Source organism: Manis javanica, chromosome 7 (genome assembly GCF_040802235.1).
Source record: "Manis javanica isolate MJ-LG chromosome 7, MJ_LKY, whole genome shotgun sequence".
In the NCBI taxonomy this organism is placed as follows: Eukaryota; Metazoa; Chordata; class Mammalia; order Pholidota; family Manidae; genus Manis; species Manis javanica.
In genome coordinates, this window is record NC_133162.1 from 105,599,107 (window position 1) to 105,616,785 (window position 17,679).

Below are 17,679 nucleotides of genomic sequence, written 5' to 3' on the forward strand. Positions count from 1 at the left end.
AAGAAAACAAAACCACTGATTTGAAAAGACGTTTGTACCCCTAAGTTTATTGCAGCATTATTTAGAATAGCCAAGATATGGAAACAACCTATCAACAATGAACGGATAAAAAAGATGTGATACATATATGCAATGGAATATTAATCAGCCATAAAAAAAAGAAATCTTGCCATTTGCAAGAACATGGATGGATCTGGAGGACATTATGCTAAGTGAAATAAGCCAGTCAAGGAAGGACAAATACCATTTGATTTCACTTATATGTGGATTTGAAAAATCATCAAAGAAAACTGAATCAGACTCATGAATTCCAGAACAGACTGATGGTTACCATAGAGAAGGGAGTGGGGATGGAGGTTGGGTAATAGTTGAAAGGGACAAAGAAGTACAAACTTCAAATTAATAAATAAATTAGTCTGCTTATGGAACGATACAGCATAAAGAATATAGCCAATAATATTGAATGTCTTTGTGTGCTGGCAGATGGCAGGTACACATATTGTGGGGAGCATTTAGTGATGTATATAACTGTTGAAGATGGTTTACATCTGAAACCAATGTCATATTATTTATCAACTATATTTCAGTTATAAGATGGAAAAAATAAATAATTGAACTACTGGTATAGCTCTACTGATGTTTAACGGCTAAATATCAACCTCAACTACAGCCTCCTTTTTTCTTCATGCTGCCTGGATTATGAACATAATGGCAGGAGCTCAAGCATCCATTCCAGACCATAAGGTAGAAGCCTTGTTAAGGATGACAAAGCAACAAAATATAAGCCTGGATTCCTGATGATTATACCCACTCTAGACTATCCATTTCCAGCCTTTTTAATGTATGTGAAATCATATTTCTTTACAAAAAAATGAGAACTCCTTGATCACATAGCTCACAAGTGGTAGAGCAGAGTCTCCACTTTAATCACATATCACTATATATGTGTAGACATTTATGTGTGTGTATATATATATATATTCAATATGTCTGAAATATAACAAAAAATGCTATCCTTATGTGCAATACAGCATATTTTCTATTTAATTATAGTCTGTTTCTCTCCTCTCTTCTTCTTCTTCCTCTTTTTTTTTTTTTTTTTTTTAAATATTGCCTTTCTAACCAAACCTTTTCCAATCCACAAGTCCTGTCTTGCAGACTGGAAAGCATGGTACCATAGTATGTGGCAGTTACACCAGCAGAGGGCAAACTTGAGGAAGAGTTGGTTCTGGTGGGTGTGTTTGGTCTGGAGAAGAGAACACACCTGGGGAAAGTAGGTGAGTACAAGAGCATCTCCCCGTCCTCGGGTCATCATGTGGAGCCAGGGAGATGTTTATGCTAGGTTGGCCCAGGGCACAGAACTGATAGAGTAACAGGGATGCTGCAGAGAGTCCTCTTTCCAATGGAATGAACACCAGGCTTCCCAAACCTGAACACCTCCTGTTTAACAAAACACCAACTCACTCAAGTTTGCTAGAACAGAAGTGGTGAGAAGAAAATGATGATCCACAGTTGCAGATTACCCAAAATACATACACCACTCGGGCACAGCCAGAGACACGATGATGGCCATTTGATGCATAGCCTCAGCTGCTCTGACCCAACCCTCCTGACCCTCACTGCCCTCCTGGCTTGGAGGAAAGGAGGTATTGAAGAAATAAACTGCCTCTTCATAAAAATAGACCTTGCCCTACAAGCCTTGGAGCTCGGAATCTCGGGTTGGCCTAGTGGGAAAAGACTTAGCACCCAGAGCCTCAGTCTCTGTGCTCAGTCCTTCCAAGTACCCCTGACTCTAAGCCACCTCAGAGCATTCCAGATAATGCTCTTTCCTCCTTCCTCTGTGGAGCAGTGCTATGTCTCCTGCCACAGTTTGAAGTTAGAAGTTATTTGTAGGCCTCTATAGCTCTACTCTGAGGTCCAAAATTCTCAAGCAAGAAAAAAATTAGTCTTTTTGGAAACCCCCTCCACCTGCCCTGCACCCAGCAGGCTCTCCATCACCATCTACCTGAGTGAGGATTCTCGGCTGTCAGTTTAACATTAGCCAGTGTTGGACCTTTGCTTCAGAGAAAGTTCCACAAGGTCAAGGCATTAGAGAGAGATTCTTGGAGCCTGTGTCACATGTCACCTTGTGGTTTTGTAATCACTGAGCTTTCAGAGTATCCCATTTATTATGACCTTTTCAGTTCTGTTTTCTGAAAAGATAACAACCCAGCATTCTTCAGCTAACTCCAAATGTAGTCAGGGAACAGTTCTGACCTATCTGTGCATTGTGCTGTTCAAATGCCAGCACAAAGCCCAGTATGTGGCAGCCACTCAGAGTCTGATGATTTGAACCGTCAATTTGAAGTGAGAAGAGAGGATTGAACAATGGAAGGAGATACAGAGCTCAGGAAAGCCAAGAGCTGGGAGGGGAAAAATACAAAGGGGTGGTGGCCACTGAAGTTTATGACCTTGGACAGAACTGCCTGAGCAATGTCTGAGGTGAATGACAAGGAGAGCCCTGGCTGAAGGTCTGGGATGCCAACTGCCCCCAGGCTTTCCTTGGTGTGTGGTACTTGAGCTCATGCATGTAATGCACAATCATGGGACTGCTGAGAGTTCTGAGGAACTCCCAGTGCTGATTTCCACACCATCCTATTTATTAAAATTGAAGTACCATTGATACACAGTCTTATATTGGTTTCAATTATACAACACAGTGGTTCAACAGTTACACATATTATTAAATTCTCAGCCCCACTAGTGAGATTAGTGTCTGTCAACATAGGAAGATGTTACAGAACCACTGGCTGTATTCTCCACGCTGGACTACTATCCCCATGACAAACTTATATTATGATTGAGAATTTTTGTGCCCCTTTCTTCCCCTTCACTCTCCCAACCTGTCCATCCCGACCCCTCCCCCATTAACTTCTCAGTGTCTATGAGTCTACTGCTATTTTGTTTTGTTTTGTTCTGTTTTTAGATGCCACACATAAGTAAAATCATATGGTATTTATCTTTCTCCTCTTGGCTTATTTCACTGAGCATAATATCCTCTAGGTCCATCCATGTTCCAAATGGCAGGATTTCTTTTTTATGGCTGAATAATGTTCCACCATGTATATATACCACATCTTCTTTTTCCATTCATCTACTGATAGACACTTAAGTTGTGTCCATAACTTGGCCATTGTAAATAATGTAGTAATAAACATAGGGGTGCATGTTTCTTTTTGAATCAGGGATTTTGTTTCCTTCATCTAAATTCCTAGACATGGAATTACTGGGTCATATGGTATTTCTATTTTCAGTTTTTTGAGGAATCTCCATGCTTCTTTCCACAGTGGTTGCACCAATTGACATTACCACCAACAGTGTAGGAGGGTTCCTTTTCTCCACATCCTTGCCAACATTTGTTATTTCTTGTCTTTTGGTTAGTGGCCATCCTAACTGGTGTGAGGTGATATTTCACTGTGGTTTTAATTTGCATTTCCCTGATGATTAGCAATGCAGAGCATCTTTTCATGTGGCTGTGGGCCATATGAATTTCTTCTTAGGAAAAATGTCTGTTCAGGTCTTCTGCCCATTTTTTAATCAGGTTATCTGATTTTTTTTGGTGTTGAGGCACATGAGTTTTTTAATATATTTTTGATGTTAACCCCTTATTGGATAAATCATTTGTGAATATATTCTCCCATATTCTAAGTTGGCTTCTTGTTCTGATGATAGTATCCTTTGTTATACAGAAATTTTTAGTTTGATGTAGTCCCACTTGTTCATTTTTTATTTTGTTTCCCTTGCCCAAGGAGATGTGTCCAGGAAAAAATTGCTCATGCTTATGTTCAAGAGATTTTTGCCCTTAGTTTTCTTCTAAGAATTTTATGGTTACATGTCTTACATTTAGGCCTTCAATCCACTTCAAGTTTACTTTTGTGTATGGAGTTAGATAGTGATCCAGTTTCATTCTCTTGCATGTATATATCCAGTTTCCCCAACCCAGCTATTGAGGAGACTGTCATTTCCCCATTGTGTGTCCATGGCTCCTTTATCATATTAATTGACCATATATGCATGGGTTTATATCTGGGCTCTCTATTCTGTTCCATTGATCTATGGGTCTGTTCTTGTGCTAGTACCATATTGTTTTGATTACTGTAGCTTTGTAGTACAGCTTTGTAGTCAGGGAGAGTAATACCCCCAGCTTTGTTCTTCTTTCTTAGGATTGGTTTTAGATATTTTGGTGTCTTTTGTTGTTCCATATGAATTTTAGGATTATTTTCTCTAATTCTGTAAAAACTGCCATTGGTATTTTGATAGGGATTGAATCTGTAAATTGCTTTGGGCAGGATGGCTATTTTGGCAATATTAATTCTTCCTATCTATGAGCATGGGATGTATTTCCATTTTTTTGGTGTCTTCTTTAATTTCTCTTGTGACCGTCTTATAGTTTTCAGAGTACAGGTCTTTTACCTCCTTAGTTGGGTGTATTCCTGGGTATTTATTCTTTTTGAATCAATTTTAAATGAAATTGTTTTACTGATTTATCTTCTGCTAGTTCATTGTTAGTATACAGGAACACAACAGATTTCTGTATATCAATTTTGTATCCTGCAATTTTGCTGAATCCACTTATTAGTTCTAATAGTTTTTTGGTGGTGTTTAGGGTTTTCTATATGTAATATCAGGTCATCTGCAAATAGTGACAGTTTCACCTCTTCCTTACCAACTTGGATATCTTTTATCTCTTTATCTTATCTGATTTCCATGGCTAGGACTTCTAGTACTATGTTGAAAAAAGGTGGTGAGAGTGGACATCCTTGTCTTTGTTCCTAATCTTAGAGGAAAAGCTTTCAGCTTTTCACCATTGAGTATGATGTTAGCTATGGATTTGTTGTATATGGCCTTTATTATGTTGAGGTATAGTTTATTGAGAGTTTGTATCATGAATGGATGTTGAATTTTGTCAAATGCTTTTTCAGTATCTACTAAGATGATCATTTGTTTTTTTATTCTTCTTTTTGTTAATGTAGTGTATGATGTTGCTTGATTTATGAATATTGTACCATCTTTGCATCCCTGGAATAAATCCCAATTGGTTGTGATGCATGATCCTTTGGATGCATTTTTAAATTCATCCACACCACTATGAGTATGTGAGAGTGAGGCAATTATGGGGTACCTTCCAAGCTGCAATTTTTAAAAAAGATATGTGATTTACAAATTTTGGCACTTGAGTCATTTGGTAAGAAATTATTTTGCAGCCCCAGCATACATTAAAACCTCTGTTCTTAGGACACCACTAAATTAGGCTTCTGCCCCACTACAACAGATGGTTTCCTATCTATGCTGTTGCCTCATGGAAAAGATGTTTCACATTTTGCAAAAGAAAAATGAATACAGTTAGTTACTTATATCATGTAATTTCTATCACATAAAGATGTCTCCTTAATCCAGCCTGTTCTTCCACAAACTCATGCTGCCTCCAACAAGATCTTAAATAAGAAGGCAGGGTTTCAAATCCCAGTTCTGCTAGTTGTGTTCACTTGGGCAGACTGCAAGGTGGCTGAGTGACAGGTGGGAATGGAAAGTATGTGGAGCCCAGAGTAAGACTTTGTGGGAGACAGGTTGTCCCTGCTGTCCCCTCTGAGCCTTCATCTCTCTACAGAAAGGCCGCAGTAAAGTCACTGGCCTGACAGGTGGATGACAACAGTCCCATAGGATTACATATGTGAAAGAACAGCAGAGTATTCTGCAAATATCAGTTGTAATAGTTTAACAGGAAATCTAACTTTACCTTTTCTTGGAACTTGGTAGACAGCTCAGGAAGGTATTAATATCAAACCCAAGGGTGAGCACTTGGTCTTTATTTATGGCTGTAAGAGAAGTTTAATTAACTGTACTTGAAGCCCAGTGAACAATATGCATGACTGCAGTCAATAGTGTTCTCATACAGTTCACCCAGACCTCAAGCAGTGGTTCCAAGCCCACCCTCTTCCCAGGGAAGATGCCATGCGCTAAGGATCTAAGGAAGTCAGAAGCGATTTTTACCTACATGTGACCGAGAAAAATGGCTCTCAAACCTGCGGCCATCAAGTCACCTGCAGGGCTTCTGAAGCACAGATTGCTACCCCCACTTCCCCGAGTCTCTGATATGGTAGGTCTGAGGTGGGCTGGAGAATGGGAATGTCTAACAGGTTCCCAGGTGGTGCTGATGGAGGCCACAAAGTGAGAACAACTGACCGAGAAGAATCAAAACTCAAACTTCAGAAAGGCGTGGATGTTGTTTTTAGTTGTAGCTAAGTACACGTAAACATAGACTTGACCATGCTGACCACTTAGAAAGGGATGGAATTTAAGAACAGAAATCATTCTGCCATCAAAGGTGAGTTAGGGCCAAGGTTACTAAGTAGTGTCTATGGACAAGTTTTATGAGGTCTGTGAGGACAGCTCAGCCCTGGCTACAGGTGGCAGAAAGGGCACTACCAACTTCTCCCATGCTCTGACTTTACGAGGCGACTGCACTGAACATCAGGGCACCAGGAACATGCCCCTCAGCCCCTTTCTGCAGAGTCTCTTAGTGACCCTCAGCCCTAATGCCTTAACAGACCCCACCTATCTCTGGACCTGATTGGACCAGGAGCAATCTCCTAACCCACTGCCCACTGATCAGATACGCCGTCAAGAGTTTGAACTAAGAGACACCATGGAGATGGTTCATGGGCCATGTGGGTCCCAGACCAGAAGATTTTGGTCAGGTGCCCACCAGGGCTACATGCAAGCTGAGGTCCTGGGGAAATGAGCAAGAGTAAGCAGTGGGGGCTGACTCGGGGGGAGAGGGTGCCTTGCCAAGGAGAGCAGAGATGAGACCTTGGAGGCAGGGGTAATGGAAGGGGACACTCAGGCACAGAGTAGCTCCCACTCTTATCCTGATATTTGAGGCCTGATGGTCTTAATTTCCATAAGACCAAGGCATCCTTGTACAGAACCTCTCTTCTTTCTGGGTCAAAAGCTTAGGAGCTAAGGGACCAACAACAGGAAGGCAAGGGACACTAAACCTACCTGGGTGGGCCCTCAGACCAGCCCACCTCTGGCCCCTCCTGCCATTGAAACTCCAGAATTTCCAGACTGCTACCCACCCAAGCCAGTGTACCAAATGTCACTCAAAACCTCTCCAGTGATGGTCTACTGACCTTCCAGAAGGCTAAAGAGAAGCCTAGCTGGGTTCTTCCTGGTAGAGAGGCAGTCCTGAAGTTTTAAATTGAAGATGAAAACTTTCACTTTCGGCTCAATAGTCTGAAAAAGAAAAAGGCCAGGAAGTGAGCTGAAGCCGCCTAGAAAAGGTCTTCTAATAACACGGACAGCTTTTCAAGACAAGAAGGTACAACCAGTCTGGTTTTGGAAATGACCTCCAGCCATCTCAGTTAATGAAGGGAGTGAGTCTAAACTCAGAGAGAAAGATCTACACTTTTCAATAACATAGACCAACCTCCCTGCAGCACCCATCAACGGTCGGCCTCATCCATGCCTTCATCTTGGGCTTTAAGGCACCTCCCAGAACCAGGCAGTGTTACCAGGAACAAGGCTGTCTGCTCCTGTCAGTGTTACTACAAGAAGCTCAATCAGGTTCCACCATCCATCACAATATCTATGAATGTCTGGAGTTTCCTTCAAAACAATGTGGTTTGGGAGGGGGAAAGTAGTGTGTAGATGAAACAAGGTCAGCCACAAGCCCATAGCTTTTGAAGCTGGGGATGGCTTCATTATACTTTTCTTCTACTTTCGGGTATATTTGACATTTTTTTCCTAATAAAAAGTTAAAAGAAGCTGTCTTCATTAAAATTGGAGCAGGTGTAATGTTTTCTTCCATTTGTAGCCATCTCGGAGTTGAAGGAAACATCTCTACGCTGACACGCTGTTTGATTTCACTTAGATTACCTTTCTTGGAGGTTCAGGCTGGTCATTTTCCTCAGGGTAACTGACTCCTCCTCTGAGGAGTTAGAGGCCACCGAGAGATACCAATAGCACCTACTTAAAAAGGAGGCAGGCACTTAATTTTCTTAGAGACACTAACAATGTCCGTTCTTTACAGATGAGGTGCCTTCAGCTCTGAAAAGCAGAACAGGTGTCCCAGGACCAGTTAATGGAGTTGCTATTCCCCCAGCCCTGTTCTTTCCCAGTGCTGGGTCCCTACAAAGGAGGGTTTTCTTCTTCCTGAAAGATCAATACACAGCGGGGACGGCCTGCGAAATCACAGGCCTGGAGAACTGGAGGCGCCTTCTGCTGCTGAGTGGAGAATTCCCTGGTTTAGCAGAGCCTTTTCTGGTAAGTGGATGTGGGGATCCCTTTGCACACCTCTCTGAAGAATTCAGAAACTGTGGATATGCTATGGCTCTTCACTGATGTTCTCAGTCCCCTAAGACACCTGTGTGCCAGTGCGAGCTGCAACTGACGGTCCCTGAGGCTCAGCGAGGGGCGTGCGGATGCTGTGGGGATTGTGGAGGGAGATGGGAAGAGAGGGTGCCCGCTCCTCCCAGCCCTCTGCCCTTCCCTTGCAGCCCAAGGAAGTGAATGGGCTGGGGGGGATGATGGATGGAAGGGGAACTGCGACAGGAAGCTGTGGGGCAGCTTCGGGTTCCTGTGGACACAGTCAGGGCCTCTCCTGGGGAGAACTCAGCTCTTTGTTCTGTCCTGGATGGGACCACTGCGTAGGAAATGCTCCAGGCATGTAACAACCCCAGAAAGGGACAGGTCCTCTCCAGCTCAATTCTCTCCTTATTGCTGGGGGATCAATTGGTCATCCTGAATCTTTGGGGCGGCACCTGGGCTGTCAAGTACATCTGGAATTTAACTCCTACCTAAGGAAATAAAAGTAACAAAGAACCATTGCAGGATGTGATAAATAATTTTGTGATAAATAAGTGATAGGTAAGTTTGTCTAGGGACAGTTTCACTATTTGGTTGGCCAGCTATGGCCTGAGGGTTCACAGCTTTATCCAGACACTGGTGGGAGCAGGTTTTCTTGAAAATGTTTTGCCATAAAAAGGGAAACACTATAAACCACATCCTCAAGCAGAAACTGGGCCAATGCTCTGTTGACCGCCCCTCGGAGGCATGCCGCAGATGCACCACCCAGATGGTTCTTAAATGCCAGCAGTGTCTGAACTCATTAGCTTAAGAAGTGTGGTTGAATTTCTTGACGGAGACAAAAGACAGATTTGGTTGTCACAGCCACCAGCAAGCCTTAAAGACAGATGAGTTTTAAATTGAAGATTTAAAACTTTTAATTTGAAGATTTAAAACTCAAAGACACTATAGTGCTGATGAAGGCCCAGAAATCTGGCTAAAGCCTACAAATGCAGGCTCTGGGTCAAGCCAGTGCCCATACAGGTGAGCAGGTGTTTACAAAAACAACTAAAATCATATGTGATTTTAAGAAATACCACTTTCATTATAATAGTCTGAACACCTTGGACTTGTTTTGGAGGGACAGTGTGGTGTCATGAGAAAGCCTAGCTCCAATCTGGCTCTGATGCTCTCTGCCTAGTGTCTGACCTGTTGAGTCTTGGGGTTTGCTGTGACGGGTAGAGGTAATGCAAGGATAAAGTCCCCCATCCAGTGCCAGGGATAGACTGGCACTAAAATCATACCAGCTAATACTCAAATGTCTTGTGAGTGCATCTGCTATCTTTGATTAGATCATCTTGTGGTTTGTAGGGAACACAAAGCCATGGTACCTACACGGGTCATCTGGAAACACATACAGACATGGGGAAGCTAATTTGTCTGCCTCAAATTTCCTGCCTCAGATAAAATGGAGGTACCACTAAGCAGAGGCATGAGGATTTGACATTAGTAAGCTTGGCCTTTAAAAATAAACTTCCTCTGAAAATACATCCTCCTTGGTGGGCAAGGTGGTGGGATTCAACAAGAGGGGGCGCAGAGGTGAACGGAAAGGCGAATGGTTCTGTGCCCAAACTGCCCAGGCAGGAGTAAGGTGTGGGTGGGTTACGGTGGCAGACATCTGTAGAGGGCCTGGGAGAAGGCCGCTCTTCAGGGGAAGTACGGAATACTGCTAAGACTGAGGAAGTCTGGAGACAAACCCTGGATGTAAAATCATTTATACACCATGACGAGATAGGGAGCTGTCAGGACGCCAGGGAATTAAGCAAGTAAGTTGCAGAGTAGTGACTAAGCATAGGAGAGAAAACTGATAGTTGGGTAGGAGACACCTAACATTCTATCTCTAAAGACTTGAGAAAAACAATTCTGGGCACAAGAAGGAGGAGCCCAAGGTTACAGGAAGATCCCGTAGCTGGTGTCTGGTTTAGTACACCTGGGTGTGAAATGTATTTTTAAAAAGTGTGGTAAAATACACGTAACAGAATTTTCCATCTTAATCGTTTTTCAGTTCAGGAGCCTTAAGTATGTCAGGAGCATTGTTGTGCAACCATGACCATCATCCATGAAATGTCTTTTTTTAGTCTCAGAATGAACACTGAAATTTTGATTGTCAGTAGTTTCTACACAAGAGAGCAGAATACCCCTGTATTTACCTTAACAAGCCAACCCTCATTATTCTTTCAGGGGAGTCTGCCTACTTTCCCCGAATGTTCTCTAGTGATGTTTTCAAAGGAAATCTCCCCAAATGCAACTCTGCAGAACTGCTGACTGTTGGTGGAAGTTCAGTTTACATATCAGCTGAAGCATTAGATTTATAATATGCTCTCAGGAACCCTTGCCATTCATCATCAGTATGGGAAATGACTCAAATTACCTGCAATTTACCCAGCTTCTGCTTTAAACTTGCTTCACTTTGGCATTCATAAGACAAATCAAGAGAGAGGAAATCAACTGCGCCCTAGAAATAAGCAAACAGGGTCATTAGAGCATAAGCAATTTCAAAACAGAACTACTCAAAGTATTCTTCTTTGTTTCTCCCCCTGTTACTAAACTGAATATTCCAAGTGGGATCTTCCAAGGGAAAAGCAGGTAGAGGAAGCTGGGGATGGAGTGAGAATGTGTGTTGGGGGTGTGCCTGCATGTTGGGAGTACAGTGTCCTCTATATACTCAGTAAAGTGCTTGCAGTAAGTGCTCAATAAATGCATATAATTAAATGAATAAGTGAGTGAATGAATGAAGTACTGTATGCCGAAGTGGTGGGTTCTAACCAAGCAGGGGAGCACTGAGGAAGGGAGTCAGAGGCCAGAGCTGCCCCCGCAGCACCTCCTTCAGGGCCTTCAAACTTTGCCAGGGAGGTGGTGGAGCCCTCAGCACCCCATAGCCACTCAGGGATCTCTACAGTGTCTTCTGGGGTTTGGGATTTCAACTGACTATATGTGCTATAGTCACTGACTACTTTCAGGCGGCCACAGTTAAAATTCCACCTCAGTTGGCCCTAGCCTGGCCCATTCTGTTATCTAAGAATACAGCTCTCACGGTCCTGGACATACCCTTTGCCCGTCTATGGCCTGCATGAGCTCTAAGAACTTCAGATTCAGACAGTATGAACACATAAAGATACCACTGTGATTCCTGCCCCACCCGTCTCGGCAAGCCATTTCTATCCTTGTTACGACTAGATCATTATCTGTCTTCTCCCCTCATGGGTCATTTTTTTCCCTCAGGACAAAGACCCTAGTGAACGGCATCTGGTGACAATCAACGCACTGTGGACCCGTGATAACTGCCTAATCACTGGCTCCCTGTGGCTTTCCTGGTCAAGTTATCATGTTTACCAAGCAATCTGCACACTTGCTCCCCTACCTTGGCACCACTTGAATCTTCTACCGGCCCTCACCGCTCTTGCATTTGTCTGTCAATTCCATGTGACACATAGTAATTGAGTTCCTACTCTTGAAAGTCACTGTGCTGAGTACAGCAGGTGGGAATTCGTGTTTAAAGATGAGATCTACAGAGGCGTACAACTTAATGAGAAAGTTGGCAAGTGTGCCAATTACAAGAAAGGGCAGAAAACTAAAAGTGCTATAAGAAAAGTCCATACCAGTTGTCCTCAAATCTTGGTGAGGATCTGACTCACCTGGGAACTTGAGAAGCCAATGATTATCCCTTCACATTTAAGCCTCAGCCTGTGTGTGCTTTACTAGCTTTCCAGGTGAGTCTATACACACCAGAGCTTGGAAACTGCTGGTCTACTCAAACTCCTAAGGGTCCCACGTCAGGGAGAAATCATATCAGGTTGAGTCAGGGAGTATTGTTAAGTAAGGCTTCTTGATTCACATGGTTGTTGAAAATGGGCAGACTTTTGTTGGAAGAGATTTGAGGAAGGCTAGGAGAACAGGAACAGCATTAAGTAGGGAATGCAGATCAGGAAAAAGGCATAGCATATGCACTGGGAAAAAGCTGGACAGAGAGCAAGACAGCCTGGGTGAGCCGCACCCTGGACAGCCCCGAGGGACTTGCGCCAGTTCAGGGGAGTACAGCTTCCAAACAGAATTGATCAAAACTGTGCTTTTGCAAGATGACCCAGAAGCACTGTGTGGCCTAACCTGGGGCAGAGAGACCAGTTCAAAGGCTATTGCTCAATAAGCACTTTTCTGATCAGCACCTTGGTCTCCTGAGTTCATAACTGATAGCAGTTATCATTCCTTGTAAATTAATTTAGATGCCATTCTCACCAGACAGTCAGCCCTAAAGCTGATTATTCAGGCCTTTATCACACCTGGATTTTAAGGTCCTGAGCTGGTAAATCTGAGGGACAGACCCTGACATATGGGGCCCCCATCATAGCATAGATACCAGTGTCTGTCGTATTGCAGGGTGGTATCTGTACCGCACCCTGTCAGTGCCTCAGAACTACAGAACTCAGCTTTTTCTGATGGCTTTCAACCCTGCCCAGCAGTCAGTGTTACAGGGGTCAAAGCTGTTTAATTCTCAAATGTAACTTTTCTTATCAAACTTATAGTTAAAAAGTTGTATTTACAGGAGGTAGAAACCAGGATGGGTACTCTAGAGAGGACATTATTTAAAAACAAAAACCTTTTGTCCTAGTATCTGTTTTGCTATGAAGTAACCTGTCCTCTAATAAGCTATTTTGGACTCTTTTAATCACAAATCCGAGAAAGCAGAGGCATTTAACTTCTGCGTAGGCAAAAAGCTGACACTCGACCAAGAGCTGGGGCTGCAACAAATGAGATATTGTTTTTAAAGTAATTTTGGATCTACAGAATGTAGTCCACTCAGAAGAGGCATTAACAAAAATGCCAAGCAAGTAGACAAAAGCTTCTCCTGTTTTTTAAAATTAAATTCACAACTTTCCGCTGATGTTACAGATGTTGTTTCTTTGGGCTGTGCTCACCTTGGCGAGCGCAGACGTGGAGGGTTCCAGCAGCGACTCGTCGACCGCGTCCGCTCGCAGGACCACGGAGAGTTTTCCGCCTGAAATCAACCAGAAGGAGCCGCAGGTGAGCGAGGCAGGAAGCCCAGACAGCAGAAGCTGCCTGGGGACTCACTTCCTACTGGCCTTTTCAGTCCACGGTCGCCGACTTTAAAAAGGATTTCTGAAGAAATCACTCACATGACTTTACCCCAGCTGAAAGATTTTAGAAAACAAGGTGGCTTAAAAAGAAAAAAAAAAGTCCCTTGAGAGAATGTTTCATGTAAATAAGAACTCTGAAACGCTTGTAAAAGTCTTTTAGAAGAATAAAAGCAGTTACCCTGCCCTGCCCTCAGCAACATAAAAGGCAGTAAGGAGAGAACTCTTTCTGTAACTTCTTAAAGGCAGTGTGCTCTCTGGGAGCTGCTGTTACCTGCCCTTAAGTCGTTGTACAAGCATCAGTCCAGTCCTTACTGTGCATTGAGGGGAAAACAAAGGAAATATAAACGTGCAGCTTGTACCCACTTTTTGATTATCTAGAGTGTGTGCATGAGAATCACGTGCCATGCTCACTGGCAGCCTGGGGTGGGCCCAGGCAGGGGTGAATTCTAAACAAGCCTCCAGGGTCCTTCTGCAGCAGTGGCCCTCAGCATCTGCGAAACCCTGCTGCAAACTTGGGTTCCCCAGGTGCTGTCTAACTCTGTGATGTGCATTAATCTTTATCTCCCATTGGATTGTATGCTCCTTGAGGAGCAAATTTCAAAATAGTAATCCCTTCAAATACCAAGTTTAGGACTGGGTGCAGAGCAGGCCTGTGATTTGGAAACACTAAACAAAAATGGAGTAAAACCAGAGTTTGAGCCTAAGTATAAGACTATATGCCTGACTTTTCTCTTTCTTCCAAAGTCTATGCAAGGGAAAGATCTCCACCATTAACAATCATTGCCAAATAGAAAAGTGATTATTCTGATAAGCATAGTGGAACTTTGAAATCCTCTGAGCAGAGAGTATCACTCAAGAGACATTTAGTCCTCATTCTGATTAAATACTGCTCTTTTCCAGTGTTTCAATGATTGTGCCTGATGGATCCATTTCACCTTCCACAGATTTCCATCCTTCCTTCTATCAATCATGTGGGCACACATAGCACATATGTTCTTAGCTTGTACGTAACATTTTACAATGTACAAATTAGTATCATCTCTAGACAAATGAAATGAAAAAAGAGTACAGTTAATCCCTAAGCACAATTAACCCCCAAAGCATTTCTTTTTGACTTTGCAAGGTGTTTTAGAATTAGAGTGAACAAATTTACCTGAAATTCGAGAAATTCTCATATCATATGAAATAACCAAACTTCCCAAATATGGTTCCTAATCTATTGCCAGGGCAAGCATAAACTATACTTCTTAAGATAATATAAAATGCAGATTACTCAAAACTAGATACTCACTCTAAGCTTGCTGTTCATATTTTCTATGGGACTGAAGGTAGGTGTGGGGTAATTGCTCTGGTTTAAGACAATTTATCTTGCAATTTTTGCTGGATGTGGTTAAAGATAGGTGTTTTGTGTCTAAAGAACTCAAAATCAGTATTCGCTGTGGGTTGAGAATTAACTGTTTTAAGCCTATATAGCAAATCACTGCTAGCCCTGGGTAAGTTCATGTCCCTCATAACCATCACTAGACCTCACTACAGGATAGCTTGCATGTTTGCAATGCAAAGGAAGTTGTTCTTCCAATTGCAGTTACCCACACAAAATAGCTCCTTTCCTTTTGCCCTAAAAGCTTTAATAAAAGTAATCAGGTCAATATTGAACTGTCAATGTCAATACTTCAAGCCACTGTTGTCAGGGGTGGGTGGGTATCATGTGTTACCCTAGAGTGTGCCCAGTGTTGTGCACGTGGAGGATGCTGTAATTTTGTTCTTCCCATGAGAAGGATGTTCACTGCCCCCTCCCTCCAAAGCTCTGCCAAGAATCCTCTTCTTTTGTATCCTCCCCAGCACACTGAACACATCGGTAAAAGATTTACAATAAAATATGTAGAAAGATTAGAAAAGAACATTTAAAAAATCAGGGTAAAATACACATAACATAGAATTTATGATTAAAATGCTTTAAAGTGTACAGTTCAGTGGCATTAAGTACATTTACATTGTTGTGCAAACATCACCACTATCTATCTCCAAAACTTTTCCATCATCCCAAACTGAAACTCTATCCATTGAACAGTAACTCCTCATTTCCCCCTCTTCCCAGCCCCTGGTAACCAATATTCTATTTTCTGTTTCTGTGAATTTGACTATTCTAGATCCCTCATTTAGGTGGGATCATGTAATATTTGTACTTTACTTCATTTAGCATAATGTCTTCAAGATCATCCATGTTATAGCATGCATCAGAATTTCAGTTTTTTTTAAGGCTGAATATACTTCATTGTATGCATACAACACATTTTGTTTATCCATTCATGCATCCATGGGCATTTGGGTTATTTCCACCATTTGACTGTTGTGAATGATGCCACTATGAACACGGCTGTACAAATATCTATTCAAATCTCTGCTTTCAGAGGATCTGAACAGACATTTCTCTGAAGAAGAAATACAGGTCAACAGGCACATGAAAAGATGCTCCACATTGCTAATCATCAGGGAAATGCAAATCAAAACCACAATGAGATATCACCTCACACCAGTCAGAATGGCCACTATCCAAAAGACAAGAAATAACAAGTACTGGTGAGGGTGTGGAGAAATGGGAACCCTCCTACACTGTTAGTGGGAATGTCAATTGGTGCAGCCACTGTGGAAAGAAGTATGGAGAATCCTCTGAAAACTAAAAATAGAAATACCATATGACCCAGTAATTCTACTTCTAGGAATTTCTATTTTTAGTAGAAAAATAAAATCCCTGATCTGAAAAGATATATGCATCCCTATGTTTATTGCATCACTATTTACAATAGCCAAGATATGGAAACAGCCAAGTGCTGAAGATGAATGGATAAAGAAGATGTGGTACATATACACAATGGAATATTATTCAGCCATACAAAGAAAAGAAATCCTGCCATTTGCAACAACATGGATGAATCTAGAGGGTAGTATGTTCAGTGAAATAACCCAGGCAGAGAAAGACAAATACAATGTGATTTCACTTATTTGTGGAATATAAATACAAAGCAAAACAGAATGAACAAAACAGCAGTAGACTCATAGATACCAAGAAGGGACTAGTGGTTACCATGGGGGAGAAGTTAGGGTGGGTGAGGGGGATAAAGGGGCATGAAAATTCTCAATCATAATCTAAGTTGGTCAGTGGGATAATAGTACAGCATGGAAAATACAGCTAATGATTCTGTAACATCTTCCTTTGTTGACAGATAGTAGCTCTACTAGTGGGGGTGAGGATTTAATAATACGGGTAACTGTTGAACCACTGTGTAGTATGTATCTTGAAACTAATATAAGATTGTATACCAATACAAAAAAAATCTCTACTTTCAATTATTTTGGGTATATACTAGACAAGTGCCAGATCACATGATAATTCTATGTTCAATTTCTTGAGGAACTGCCATACTGTTTTCCTTAGCATCTATACCATTTTACATTCCTGCCAGCAATGCACAAAAATTACATTCTATATCCTAATCATTACCTGTGGTTTTCTGCTTTTAAAATAATAGCCATCCTAATAGGTGTGAAGTGGTATCCCACTGTGGTTTTGATTTACATTCCCTAATGACTGCTGTTGTAGAGCATCTTTTCATGGGCTTATTGGCCATCTGCATATCTTCTATGGAAAAATGTCAGTTGAAGCCCTTTGCCCACCTCTTACTGGGGTTGTTGTGTGTTGTTGAGTTAGGAGTTCTTATATAGTTTAGCTATTAATCTCTTATCAATTATATGATTTGCAAATATTTTTTCCCATTCTGTCAATTTCTTTTTCCATCTGCTGATTGTATCCCTTAATGCATGAAAGTTTTAAATTTTGAAAAGTCTTATTTGTCTACTTTTGTTGCCTGTACTTTTAGTGCCACGGCTAAGAAATCATTGCCAAATTCAATGTCATAAATTTTTTTTCCTTATGTTTTCTTCTAAGAGTTTTGTAGTGTTAGCTCTTACATTTAGTCTTTGATTCACTGTGAGTTAATTTTTGTATATGTTGTAAGGTAGATGTCCAACTTTGTGCCTTTGCATGTGGATATCCAGTTATCCCAGCACCATTTATTGAAAAGACTGTCTTTTCTCCATTGAATGGTCTTGGCACACTTGCTGAAATCATTTGACCATATGGGTGAAGGTTTATTTCTGGGCTTTCTATTCTCTTCCGTTGGTCTATATACCAACATTATGC

At 41.9% G+C, this 17,679-nt stretch overlaps 1 protein-coding gene across 1 annotated transcript in view; it reads right to left on the reverse strand.

Annotated features, from left to right (window-relative positions):
* LCT (lactase) overlaps window positions 1-17,679 on the reverse strand; it is a 50,857-nt gene that overhangs the window by 26,454 nt on the left and 6,724 nt on the right. Inside the window, 4 exon segments of the mRNA XM_073240053.1 lie at window positions 5,777-5,855; window positions 7,173-7,275; window positions 10,757-10,840; window positions 13,299-13,378. Coding sequence (XP_073096154.1) covers window positions 5,777-5,855; window positions 7,173-7,275; window positions 10,757-10,840; window positions 13,299-13,378 — 346 coding nt within the window.